Source organism: Chiloscyllium plagiosum, chromosome 18, assembly GCF_004010195.1.
Source record: "Chiloscyllium plagiosum isolate BGI_BamShark_2017 chromosome 18, ASM401019v2, whole genome shotgun sequence".
NCBI classification, from domain to species: Eukaryota; Metazoa; Chordata; class Chondrichthyes; order Orectolobiformes; family Hemiscylliidae; genus Chiloscyllium; species Chiloscyllium plagiosum.
In genome coordinates, this window is record NC_057727.1 from 67018376 (window position 1) to 67032438 (window position 14063).

At 46.1% G+C, this 14063-nt stretch overlaps 1 protein-coding gene across 1 annotated transcript in view; it reads right to left on the reverse strand.

Moving 5' to 3' along the window:
* Nucleotides 1–5673: 5673 nt before the first annotated feature.
* The window catches only part of grip2b (glutamate receptor interacting protein 2b), a 313063-nt gene continuing 304673 nt past the window's right edge, over nt 5674–14063 (reverse strand). Inside the window, exons 21-23 of the mRNA XM_043708656.1 lie at nt 13975–14062; nt 11313–11459; nt 5674–6984 (exon numbers count right to left, since the gene is read on the reverse strand). Coding sequence (XP_043564591.1) covers nt 6772–6984; nt 11313–11459; nt 13975–14062 — 448 coding nt within the window. The 3' untranslated portion in view covers nt 5674–6771. The remainder of the gene's footprint in view (nt 6985–11312; nt 11460–13974; nt 14063) is intronic.

Consider the following 14063-nt stretch of genomic DNA (forward strand, 5'->3'; position numbering starts at 1 on the left):
TTGGATTGTAGGAGGAAACCGGAGCAAGTTCACGCAGACATGGGGAGAATGTGCAAACTCCACACAGACAGTCGCCTAAGGCTGGAATCAAACCCAGGTCCCTGGTGCTGTGAGGCTGCAGTGCTAACCACTGAGCCACTGAGATTGTTCAAGGTTAATCTCTTGGGGGATAATATTATGAACTTCATTATACAAGCTTCAGAAAGAACTTTATTTACCAATATTACAAAAATTGGTCCCTTTATTCAAATCATTGATAGAAATTTATATAAATGATTTGGATGTGAGCATAAGAGGTATAGTTAGTAATTTTGCAGATGACACCAAAATTGGAGTTGTAGTGGACAGCGAAGAAGGTTACCTCAGAGTACAATGGAATCTTGATCAGATGGGCCAATGGGCTGAGAAGTAGCAGATAGAGTTTAATTTAGATAAATGCGAGGTGCTGCATTTTGGGAAAGCAAATCTTAGCAGGACCTATGCACTTAATGGTAAGGTCCTAGGTAGTGTTGCTGAACAAAGAGACCTTGAGTGCAGGTTCATAGCTTCTTGAAAGTAGTTGAGGGTAGATAGGATAGTGAAGAAGACTTTCCTTTATTTGTCAGCGTATTAAGTATAGGAGTTGGGAGGTCATGTTGTAGCTGTACAGGACATTGGTTAGGCCACTTTTGGAACATGAGGTGCAATTCTGGTCTCCTTCCTTTCGGAAGGATGCTCTGAAACTTGAAAGCGTTCAGAAAAGATTTACAAGGATGTTGCCAGGGAGAATTTGAGCTATAGGGAGAGGTTGAATAGGCTGGGGCTGTTTTCCCTGGAGCATCGGGGCCTGAAGGGTGACCTCATAGAGGATTATAAAATCCTGAGGGCATGGATAGGATTTCCCTGGGGTGGGGGAGCCCAGAACGAGAGGGTATAGGTTTAGGGTGAGGGGGAAAGATATAAAAAAGACAGAGGGTGGTATGTGTATGGAATGAGCTGCCAGAGGAAGTTGTGGAGGCTGGTACAACTACAGCATTTAAAAGGCACCTTTATGGGTATATGAATAGGAAGGGTTTGGAGGGATATTGGCTGGGTGCTGGCAGGTGGGACTATATTGGGTTGGGATATCTGGTTGGCATGGATGTTTTTGGTCTATGAGTCAATAAATTATAAAGGGTTGCTGCCCCTTGCAGGACACCTTTTGTGACATCCTGCTTGCCCATTTACTTCCTGATATCCAACCAAGCTTCTATCCATGCCAATCTGTTATCCCTTACACCATGAACTCATATTTTACACAGTCACATTTAGTGCTATCTATCAGATACCTGATCCCATTTTCTTACTTCTCTCTCCTTTTCCATTGGGTACCCCGCCTCCTGACAATGCTCAGTGAGAGAAATCCACTCCATTCCTCCTCACTGTGCCCATTCAGCCCATTCCTTCTGTGCTGGCTCTTTGAACAAACTACCCACAGTCCCATTACATGTACTCATTTAGTTTTTCGACTGGTGACGAAACGTCTGTAAACGAACCTTTCAGCTCAACGAGCAAACCTACATCCAGTTTTTCTCTGTTGAAAATAAGAGGTCTCCAGTCCTCTTTCACAAACATTTGTGGATTCTGTGCTTCTTCACTGTCTATTCACCTTACATGGCCCACTACACTGCTTCGGAAAGGGTTGTCAGTGTTCAAACAGACCCTGATGGCAACAAACTCAGCCCCCTTCTCCACGCCTCCCCCCCCACCACCCTCACCCCGGCCCCCTCCAACACCACCACCCAGTCATTACCAATTCAGCAAATATCGATGATCAAAACTCATTACTTTAAAACCCTCCCATCACCTCACCTCCTAATCTCCACCCTGGGGGGAATAAAGAGTTAGAGGCACTACAGCTGGTGAGAGCTTGTAAGAGGAGCTACAACGAGCAGCTGGAAAGTGTTTACTTTATTAATTCTGGATTTACAATGATATCAAAATCCCGGAGCTCACCCACAGGGTTTCAAATTCTCTGCAACTGTCAGAGATTTGATAATTATAGAAATTACAGGAGAGATGAAACATCACAGAGGCTAGCAAATCTTCATGTACATATTTTACAAATCTGAATATCACCAGGAACTCTTTTCTTTGTTCAAAAAAAAACAAATTAAGATGTAAAAATTGAATTTAAATGATCAGTTACCCAGAGGTGTGATGGTTTTCATTTCAGAAGAACCGCCAGTGAAATTCACAGGGGTTTGGCATTGTCTTCACAGACTGTCAGACCCAAAGGCTTTCATCAGTAGCGAAGGTTTTGAATTTCTGCTGTGCTGAAATGGATGGCAGGTGCTCACCATCACTTCCCCACCTTTCTATGGGATGTAGGCATCATTTGATGCCTATCTCTAATTGCCCTTGAACTGCGCAGTTTCGAAGAGTAGTTAAGAGTCCCAGGATCTGGATAAGACCAGGTAAGGAAGCAAGGCTTACTTTCCCTAACAGACATTAGTGAACCAGATGAGTTTTTACAACAATTGATTATAGTTTCATTCCTAGAGGGTTATTTTGTTCTTTAACGTTTCATGAAAGTGGGCATCACTGGCAAGACCAGCTTAGCTGTGGTCCCTAGTTGCCCTTGAACTGAGTGGCAAAGAGCAGGGAAGTGTCAATTACATTGCTGTGGGTCTGACTATGTGAGGACACCAACTCTCCTTCCTATTCAGATGGAAAAACTAGTGAGAATTACAAATGACACAAACTAGCTCATAAGCTTTAAAACAGAACTCCTGTGCACCCATTTCTAAGTCTGGCTGCTTTATTTGTCCTCTAGGTAGTGAACTTGTTGGGTTTTATAAACAGAGCATTGAGTACAGGAGTATGGCTGTATAAGACATTGGTAAGGCCACATTTGGAACTGCGTACAATTCTGGTTGCCCAGAAGGATATTATGAAACTGCAAAGGGTGCAAAAAAGAGCATGTTACCAAGACTGGAGCATTTGAGTTATAAGGAAAGGCTGGCATCAGAGGTTGAGGGGTGACCATCTAGAGGTTTATAAACTCCTCAGGGGCTTAGATAAGGTGAAAATGTCTTTTTCTCCAGGGTAGGGGAGTCAAAACTAGAGGGGTAAGGTGAAAGGGATAAGATTTAAAAGGCACCTGAGGGGCAACGTTTTCATACAGAGGGTGGTATGCAAATGGAATGGGCTGCCGGAGGAAGTGGTAGAGGTGGTTACAATTAAAACATTTAAAAGACATTTGGACAGGTACATGGGTAGGAAAGGTGTAGAGGGATATGGGCCAAATGCAGGAAAAATGGGTCTCGTTCAGTTTAGGAAATCTGGTCAGCACAGACATGTTGAGGCAAGAGTCTATTTCCATGCTGTGTGACTACGATAGTTTCATGTTCACTATTACTGAGAGGAAATTTCATTTTTGCAATTATTTGCATTTAATGCTCTATTAGTAGCCATGATGGATTTGAACCTGTGTCCCCAAAGCATTAGCCTCTGGAGTAGTAATCTAATGACATTACCACTGTGCCATCTCTTCAAGACCACCTTGGTGAACAGACAAATGTGTACTCAATGTGCCATGTCCTGTACCTACCAATCATGGGTGGATTGGAAAGTAGCTATTTCCAATTTGATTCAAGTTTGAATTGAACCAAGAGTTGGATGATTCACGCCAATGGCGTCATTTCACATCAGAGACTGTGACCGAGCAGGTGGGGCTGGTAAATACCAATGTCGCATGTTGTCACTGAAGGGTATGGTGTAGACTGGAAGCCTCTGGCCACCTGTACTATGTGTGTGTCACATATGTATACAAGACTGGCGTTGGACCAATACTAGACCCTTGTGAGATCCATGGGGTGTGTGGTGACAGAGTCTTACAGTGCCTAGAATGAAAAGGTCCACTCGCTAAACTGAACAACCTCCATTTTGTTTTTATTTTGCATTAAAAAAAAACCTGTTTGTTGCATTTCCTTTCATACAGAAATATATTAACAATATCTCCCGCCGGGGACCAAAAGATTTAAGTCTGTCACATTGTGCTATAACAAGCGATTAAGAAAAATTCATAGAAAAATAATATCAAGGGCATACAGCATAAACCATTCAATATTACACATTTAAAAATACAAGTTTGTGGATGCATCAGTCCAAAAGCCATCAACACGTACCTTTGCCCCAAATACAACATCAGGGTATATTTTAAAGTCATTTTTCTTTAAATAGTTTCCATCAATAATTTTTCAAATTATTGGCAATTAACGTAGAGAGATATCATTCCCCCCACCCCACCCCCCCCCTCCCCCAACCTCTGACAATAGGTTGGATTTCAAACAATATCTTACATTTAAATATGGCACATTGCAATCAAGCAGTGATGGGAATCAGAAGACATTTTGACTTGAGAGATTCTGACATTGTGGCAACTGAGGGGGGCCAGTATCACAAAATGGCTGCCCTTCACTGTTAGACTAACATGGACTGAGGTGACTGACGAACACACACACTAAAAAAACACAGACTTTTCAATTATTTCTCCTCCTTCCCAACTGAAATTTCCAAATTAACTGATCATTCTGCGCCAGTGGGCTACAGGATCAGGAACAGCAGTAAGGTATTCCACTATGCAGGCCTTTGTGACCAAGCCCACTTCCTTTATCCAGCCACACAGTGACCAGGAGCCGTTTTCCCTGGCACATTTCATATGTCCAGAGGGGACTAAGGCCAACTGTAGAAACCCTGCCAAGGGGAGGGAGCTGGATAGAGGTTGGATGCCAGTGTGGAGGGTGGAGGAGGGTGGATAGCCAAGGGAGGGATGGATGGATGTTTGTGGTTTTGGGCAAGATGGATGGATGGATGTCCAAAGTGGAGGAAAGAACAGATGTTTGAGGTGAGAATGGTCAAGGGTGAGGAGGATTTTGAAGTCAACTCACAACAAATTCCGAATATTAATGCGAGCAACAGTGCCTACAATCAGCCTCAGTGGGGCTGGATTACGGACGCCAATAAATTAGGATTTAACCATTCCCCTCCCCACAAACTGAGCATGTGCAGCTGCTCAGGAAGGAACAACAGCAATGTTCTGACTGACCACTGGGTTCCTATGGAAACTGTGCCTTGGCCGGAGTTAGTGTCCTTGGGAGAGGAAGGGAAGAAATCAGGAAATCAGCGAGTGTGCCTGCATTTGGAACCTGTCACCTTGACCCTCCAATGCCACGACTGAGGCCTTCACTAACACAGTATGGATGGGATGAGTTCAAGACTACTTTAGCAACGAATGGTCCTCAATTTGCTACGGAAGTGCAGTTTCTTTCTCTTGTTAAAACGGTTGACATCCTAGGACAAAAATGATGCCTAACTTACACAAAAAAAACTCACAAACACACGCACGCACACACATCAAAGCTCAATACACCGGCCTCACAGTGCAAGGCCTCACCCATCTGAGTTACTTTAATTGTGCTTCATTTCCATTCACTGGTAGAAGGGAGTTCTCCATTCTGATTGTCTTTCTCGCTCTCCCACTGCTCACATACCTTTCCCACCAATCCTCAGCGCGGAATGTCAGGCTCATCGGAGTCAGAGTTTTGGCTGACTTCCATTCCGGATTGATGGAGAGTATTTCACACCCCACCCCTCCCCCCCACTCCCTCCACCCATAACCCTCCCCACTAACCCTCACCCCACCACCTCATCCCCAAATCTAAACATCAGGTGCCAGATAGATGCGTGTCCTGCTGGAGCTCTGCCACCTTTGACCTCAGGAATGCCAGTTTCCTGGTTGACAGGAGTCCTGGGAAGGATGTCATTGGAGTTGGGGGTGTGGGGTTGGGGTGGCAGAGAGCTGGGTATGGCCAGCATGAGTTTACCAGCCTCCACACCAACACATCCTGACTGGACAGCAGTCTAAGTGGGCGGTGTGTTTGGACTGCAAGCTCACACCCTTAAAATTTGACATCCACTGGATAAAATACCCATCAGAATGCCCCTTTTGAAATGTTCCTCCCGTTCCTTTGTTATTGGGACAATAGTGCCCCGTTTTAATTAAAACCAACTCCATTCAGTCTCGCGTTCACTTCCCTCCATGTTCCATACAGCGTTTTAAACCCACCTGCCCTGAGAAGCTGACCAGAAATCTTTAACGGAGGGAATAAGGCCTACACCATCACCAGAAAGCCTCAAATCTTCAGCTGATATCCTTAAATAGTTGAAACTGGACATTTGGGTCATTGGGTATTTCTAAGGACAATATAATTTGAAAGTTTGGCTGAGGGGCTGGAGTGGGGGAGTGTATTTTGGAATTATTGCATTTAAATAAATATGCACCCCTCTTGCTATTACGCGATGGGGCAGCTACAGGAGACAGGCTGTCATCTCTGGCAACCCACGTTCTTGAGGTTTTTACCCTGCCAACTGCCCTGAGGAGCCAAGCAACCTTTCACCCCCAGTAACACAGAGCCAACAAACACTTCTTTAGAAATCCTCTCTGATTGTTCCCCACCCCCCACCGACTTTCCCAGGAATCCTCCACTCCCGGCATTTCCGGGAAAGCACCGGCAAGTTGGCGATCAATCCTCTGGAGGTCAACGGACGGGCCATTCAGCCCCTCCTGCTGTTCAGCTGTGCCTCGTGACATCGTTTGGCCGGCGTCCAATCTGAAACGGGGTTGGGGGGAAGGTAGCACCATTGGAAAGAGCCCGGCAGTGTTTAGGGGGTGGGGTGGAGGGGAGGTGGATGGTGGGTGGGGGAGAGGAGGGAGGGGGAGGGACGGTGTGACGTCTCGGCCTCTCCTGCTCACAGCGACCTGGTGTTCTTTCTGCTCTCCCTGAACCCCGCCCGCTGCAAGAGGCGGTGGCCATTCCGCGAGCGCTCGCAGTCTTCAGACCTGGTGCGGGTGGTCAGCGCCAGGGGGTTCCGGCTGACCACCAAGTCCAGCCTGTCCCCCGACTCGGAGATAAGGGGCACTGTCAGGCAGCAGTCAAAGTCCCTCGTCCTGACGTGATTGACCTGCCGGCAGAGAAACATGCACAGCTTAGCAATCGGGCCGTTCCCCAACCCTCAAACCCATTGAAAGGGAAGGCGATGGCCTAGTCCTATCATTGCTGGATTAATTAGTCCAGAGACCCAGGGAATGTTCTGGGGCCCTGGGTTCGAATCCCACCACAGTAGATGGTGGAATTTGAGTTCAATAAAACTAAGAATCTAATGATGACCATGAACACAGAACATAGACCAGTGCAGGCCCTTCAGCCCACAATGTTGTACCAAACATTTATCTTGATCTAAGACCAACCTAACAGCTTATGCTCGAAACGCGACTCTCCTGCTCCTCGGATGCTGCCTAACATGCAGTGCTTTTCCAGCACCATGCTTTTTGACTCTAACCTACACACCCTTCAATTTACTGCCATCCACGTGCTTGTCCAGCAGTCGCTTAAATGTCCCTATTGTCGGGGAAAAAAATCCAACTGGTCCACTAATGTCATTTAGGGAAGGAAATTGCCATCCTTACCTAGTCTGGCCTACATGTGAGTCCAGACCCACAGCCACATGATTGACACTTAACTGCCCTCAGGGTAATTAGGGGTGGATATTAAATGCTGGTTTGACCAGTGACCCTACATCCCATGAATAAATGAAGTTGTTTTTAAAAGTCGGATGGCCTTTTTCTGAAATGTCTACTGGTGTTTTATGAGTGAAAGGTGGGAGGGAAAGTTGAATAATGGAGGTGAAGGATCACAGCACAGAAAGAGGCCGCCACTGTGGGCACTGCATGGGCTGTGATGTATCGCCATCCCAGACAAAACCTTATGATAACTCGCTAACTCTGTGTTATTTCTCTAAGTTTCTGTTAACTGTTTGAGTTTGTTTCTGTTGCAATGTTCCTAGCAGGGGCTGTTTAACCTGATTGAAGATTTGTTTGAAAGGAGCAGAAATTGGGATTCTTCCCTCCTGAAAGATTGAGGACTTCTCGTAGACCACGCCCGCCCCTCGGCCTGTGTCAATTCTTTGCAAGAGCAAGGCAACCAGTTCCTTTGCAAGTTCCTATCCGATTCCCCTTTGGAAGTTACCATTGAGTCTGCTTCCATCGGTCCTGCATTCCAGATTAGAAGTCACTGTCTAAAAGTCAAGCCCTCGCTGCAACCCAATCTATCGCCAATGGTCTTGGGTTCCAAAGCTTCCTGCCAATTTTTCATTTGCTCACAGGATATGGGCATTGATGGACTGGTCAGCATTTATTGCCCAGATGGCAGTTTTAAAAGTCAACCATGTTGCTGTGTGTCTGGAGTCACATGTAGGCAGAGACTGCGTAAGGATGGTACATTTCCTTCCCTAAAGGATGTGAGTGAACCAGATAGCTTTTCTCCTTGGAGAGCTAAATTTAAATTTCAAGTCATGGTCTGACCCCATAATTTCTAGTCCACTTAGGTTACCACCATGCCTCCCACCTCTTATGATAAACTGAAACAATTCATTCTTATTTACTCTTATCAGAGCTCCCATAATTTGGAGCATTTCTATTATATTTCTCCTGAAAACTGAGTGAATTAAAATAGTCAGTGATAGGAATGGAGGAATTAGGAGGCTGTTCAGTCCCTTGGAGCCCGATTGAAGTTTGAGCTCGATCATGATAACTCAGCACCATCTTCCCACTTTGTCCCCATATCCCTTTATACTTTTAATATCTACAAATCTTTACTGCAAACTTGGCACAATCCTTTTACAGTTAGAGCTATAAAATCATTAGACGTAGGAGCAGGAGTAGGCCATTCAGTCCATCGAGTCTACCCTACTAATCAATGAGACCATGACTGATGAGATAATCCTCAGCCCCAACTCCCCTGGCTTTTTCCCAAAACCCTCCATTCCCTTACTAGTTAAAAATCCGTCTCCACATTGATTTTAGTGATCCAATCCAAACAGCCCTCTTGTGGTGAAGAATTCCACAGATTCACCACCCTCAGAGAAGACATTCCTCCTCATTTCTGCCTGAAATGTGTTGGACCTTCCTCTGAGAGTAAGTCCTAGACTCTTCCCACAATGGGAAACTACTTCTCCACATCTACCCTGTCACTTGCCCTAAGGACCTTGAATGTTTCAACAAGGTTAGTGATATCATAATTTTTACCTTGTCTAAAGATAGAGTCTGAAGATAATCCTACAGCTCACCACACAAAATGGCGCCCCTCCCCTCTTGAAAACCGTGGCTTAGCACTCCCTGAAAAATAACAATTTTCTTGCACTGTCTGAGCCAGTGGGTAGGCCACAATCTCTGGCCTTTTGATCCCAACACAACATGGCTGTAGTCTATCACAAACCCCAGTGTGCACTGCATTAGCTCCCCAGAAGCTCTTCCACCAAGCAAAGCTGGCCTCCAAGCGATGGAGCACGATGACTTCAACATACACTTCCATTTGTTAATTGTCGCAAGGCCCAAGATCCTACTAGACAGTTACCCAACATCTTCAGGGGAAGTCCTTCAATGTATGGACCCCAGTAAAATCATAGAGATGTACAGCACGGAAACAGACCCTTCAGTCCAACTTATCCATGCCAGCCAGATATCCTAACCTAATCTAGTCCCATTTGCCAGCACTTGGCCCATATCCCTCTAACCCATCATCACCTTTTCAAGGGTAATGTGGTGTGAAAAATAAATAGCGGCCTTGCTCATATCCAAGAACAAAACAACAGGGAAACATTACCCTTTGTTCACACTTTGCTCTGCACCCAAAGGCAGCCAAGGGAAGTGAGCACTGGTATTTGTTACACCTAACATTTCCTACAGGCAGAACAAGGAGGATGGGCGTTAGCAGGCTGCTGTACCATGACCAAAGCTGGGTTTCCATTTCTGGTCATTGGGCCAATATTGTTCTCAACTCCAAGGCTGGCTCTCCCTTAGCTCCAAGCTGTGGCTGTTTGGCTAGCACTCCTGCCTCTGAATCAGCAAGAGGCTGATGGGATGTTAAACCAGGGGTTTCAACACCCTGGGGTCACAGTCCACATCGAGGTCACTGGCCAAACCCCCCAGCAATGCAAGATCCAATGCAGCAGTGGCCGCTGTGAGGTCATTTTTAACCGTGCAGGTTTTTGAACAGTGGGTGCTGCCTGAGCTTGTTGGTCTGAAGCCTGTCCTCAAGGAACTACTGTAATGGGAAAGTAGGTGGCTACTTTACTCCAAAGTCTTGTGGATTAAATAGCATTTCTCCACCCAGCCCCCCCAACCCCTGATCTCCTTGCTCACTGTCAAAGGCCTATCATGTCCTCCCACCCCAACCTCCCTCCACCAGTGAGATGCAACATCTCTGGGGTCTCTGCAATTCCCTCGATTGTAGAAGATTAAGGTAATTGAAGAACTTGAGAGGTTGGATATTTCCTCGGGTGAGGCAGCCCAGAATAGAAAGCCATCACCTTAACGTCAGAGCCAAGCCACTCTGGCTAAACGTCAGGGAGCACTATCTCACACAAAGGTAAGTTCTGGGATAGAAACCCTACATTGTGGAAAGAGGCCATCTGGCCCATCAAGTCTGTGCTGACCCTCCACAGAGCATCCCAACCAACTCCACCCCATCACCCCAGAGTTCTCATGGCCAATCCACCATGACCTGCACATCCCTGGACACTGTGGGCAATTTACCATGGCCAATCCACCCTAACCTGCACATCCCTGGACACTGTGGGCAATTTACCATGGCCAATCCACATAACGTGCACATCGCTGGACACTGTGGGCAATTTACCATGGCCAATCCACATAACGTGCACATCCCTGGACACTGTGGGCAATTTACCATGGCCAATCCACCCTAACCTGCACATCCCTGGACACTGTGGGCAATTTACCATGGCTAATCCACCCTCACCTGCACATCCCTGGACACTGTGGGCAATTTACCATGGCTAATCCACCCTGACCTGCACATGCCCTGGACACTGGGCAATTTACCATGGCCAATCCACCCTGACCTGCAGAACTACAGCCTCTGGGAAGATGCCCAAAACTTGGGTCCATGGTGTTTTGAGGCAGCAATGCTAACCACTGGGCCACTGTGCATTCCACAAAGTGCTCCCCCCCGCACCCCCACAAAAAAAAAGAGGTTGAGACTGAGGATATGGGAACATTTTAAAGCTGAGATCGATAGATTTTTGTTAAGGGGGTTAAAATACAGTGGCAGAACTGGAGCTGATGGGTCCATTTGCCTTCCCACCCCCATTCTGATGTTTCCTACATGAAAGCACTAATTGCACTTCACAAACATTTCATTAACCGTGCGGTGGTTGGAGACATCCTGAGGTAGTAAAAGGCACCATGCAAATGTACATTTTCTTCTTACCTGCAATATCCGGTCATAGGGCTGAAGCCCACTTCCATCAGCAGGACCATTGGGTCTTATCAAGTTGACATAAACCCCTTTCTCTAAGAGGCCATCAGAGATACTGAAACCAAAATCTTCATTCTCCGAGCTCTTGTGGATGGTGATCTGAGAAAACAATACTGCTAATTAAAGAAAGGCTCCAGAAAATTTGCCTAATTTACCATTATCGTTTCTGGTTATCCTATAGTAACTGATGTGAAAAATCATTCATCTGGAGCAAAGGATGGAATGGATGCTCTAAGGAAAGGTCATTGGACCCGAAACGTTAACTCTGATTTCTCTCCACAGATGCTGCCAGACCTGTTGAGCTTTTCCAACAATTTCTGTTTTGTTTCCGATTTCAAATGGAACAGGAAGGGTCAGGTCAAAAAAGATGCAGCTTCAGCTGGAGTTTAGGACTGATGTCAGGAGTTTTCTCCACACTGAGAGAGGTTAACACCTGGAATTGATGTCAACATCTGGGTGGCATGGGCATGTTGGACCGAAGGGCCTGGTTCCATGTTGTAGGCTTCTATGACTTGGAACTGCCCTTAATAACAGGATTGATGTAAACATCAGATTAACCTCAACTCCCAGAGTCAATGTGGACACCCGGAGTTGACCTTGTCACCAGAGTCAACACTGGCATTCAGAGTCAATCTTAACACCTGGAGTGGATTGCATTAACCTCCTTCCTGTAGTTGATTTCCAGACCTATGGTCTGATCCCTAAGCTGAAACCAGGAGATGAAACCTCCTGGAATTATTTTCCACGCAGCTCAATGCAACAATGGATTGAGTGCGACCTTGGTCTGGATGGATGGCTTTCCACTTTCACACTAATATTATCCCATCTTTATCTGCCTTTCTCCCATTTTGGAAATGCTAAATTACTTATATTAAAAGCAGCTTGTTAGCTCAAAATGCACTTTTCAGGCAACCAGAGTCAAATAAAAGCGTCAGATAAGGGGGTGAATCTACAACGCAATTTCCTTTGTTAAATTCCATGCTTTCTGTGCAAGTTTTAACATGGTCTTTGAAAATGCTCTCACATCAAATGTGTCCTCATACAAAAACCATCCAGTGCTGCTCACCTGAAAGCGTATGCTCACTTTTAGCCAAAGTGCAACACACTCTTTCACACAACAATACACACTCGTACCTGCTTATTCACACCCAGTCTTCTCCTTCACATGCAACGTGTGCGACTGGCAACAGAGAGTGCAAATGCTGGTCTTTTCCCCAGGGTGGGAGAGTTTGAAACTAGAGGGCATAGGTTTAAGGTGAGAGGGGAAAGATTTTGAAGGGACCTAAAGGTCAACATTTTCACACATAGGGTGGTGCCAGTGGAAGTGGTGGACGTAGGTACAATTACAACATTTAAAAGACATTTGGACAGACACATGAACAGTAAAGGTTTAGAGGGGCACGGACCAAATGCAGGCAAATGGGACTATGATGGCATGGACATGCAGGGCCAAGGACAGACAGACAGACAAACAGACACACACATATACACGCGCTAAGAACCTCAGCACCACCCCAGATAAAGGAACTTGCTTAACTACCTTAACCCCTCACTCATTCTCTTCCTCTCCCACCAACACGCGGCAGCAACTGTGTGTACCATCTAAAAGATGGAATGCAATAAGTCACCAAGGCTAGGAGCAAATTATTGCAGATGCTGGAATCTGTACTGAAAACAGCAAATGCTGGAGGTCACAGCGGGTCAGGCAGCATCCATGGAGAGGCAGCATGTTAACGTTTCAAGTCGAGATGACTTTTCATCAGAACCTTCATCTCGAAACGTTAGCTTGCTCACTCTCCACGGATGCTACCAGACCCGCTGTGATTTCCGACACCTTTTGTTTTCATTCAGGTCACCAAGGCTCCTTTGACAGCACCTTTTAAATCTATGACCTCTACCATCTAGAAGGACACGGCAGCAAATGCATGGGAACCTGCAAACGCCTCTGAAAGCCACACACCGTCCTGACTCAAGAGTTATATCAGTGTTTCTTCAGTATCACTGGCTCAAAAACACTGTGGGGTGTCCCTTCACTCCATGGGGGGGGGGGTTTCAGTGTTTCAAGAGGGCAGTTCGCCACCACCTTCTCACAGCCAATAGGGATGGGTGAGAAACGCTACTATTGCATTCCCTTGAATGAACAGAGGAACAAAACACAAAATCAAGAATTACACACAGACACGTACTAAATTGTCTTCTTTCCTGTGACAGATACAGTAACAATCAGAACCTTCTATGTTCAGAGACTCGGGTTTCTGTCTGCCTCACTGCCCAGTTTCTTTCACAATCGGTTTCCTCCCTGTTAAACAAACACCACCATTTCTCTGCCTAGGTACGCGTGTCCATTGATGAGGGCACTCAGAGGGTTACACATATCCTGCAGGACTTTGGAGGTTCCCTCCTCCTAAAGCCCGTTACAATTTGACATAGTTATTCAGGGTTGGTGCGCACAGCTCTGGGATTGAGGAATCTTCAATGGATGGAGTCACGGGACTTTGCTCCGTACCCATGTCATGATCCTTGGTAGAAAGTTTCTCACTGGCATCTCACACTGTCTCTCTCTGGCCTGAGACACCTTGTGCCCCTCAGCTCAGAGCTAGCTTTGGAAACTCACCTTGTGCAATTCAGCAGGACTGGTTGGCGTAACCTCTTCCTTAATTTTCTTCAGTTCCAATCTTTTTTCCTTTCCCAGCGTAGGCACCA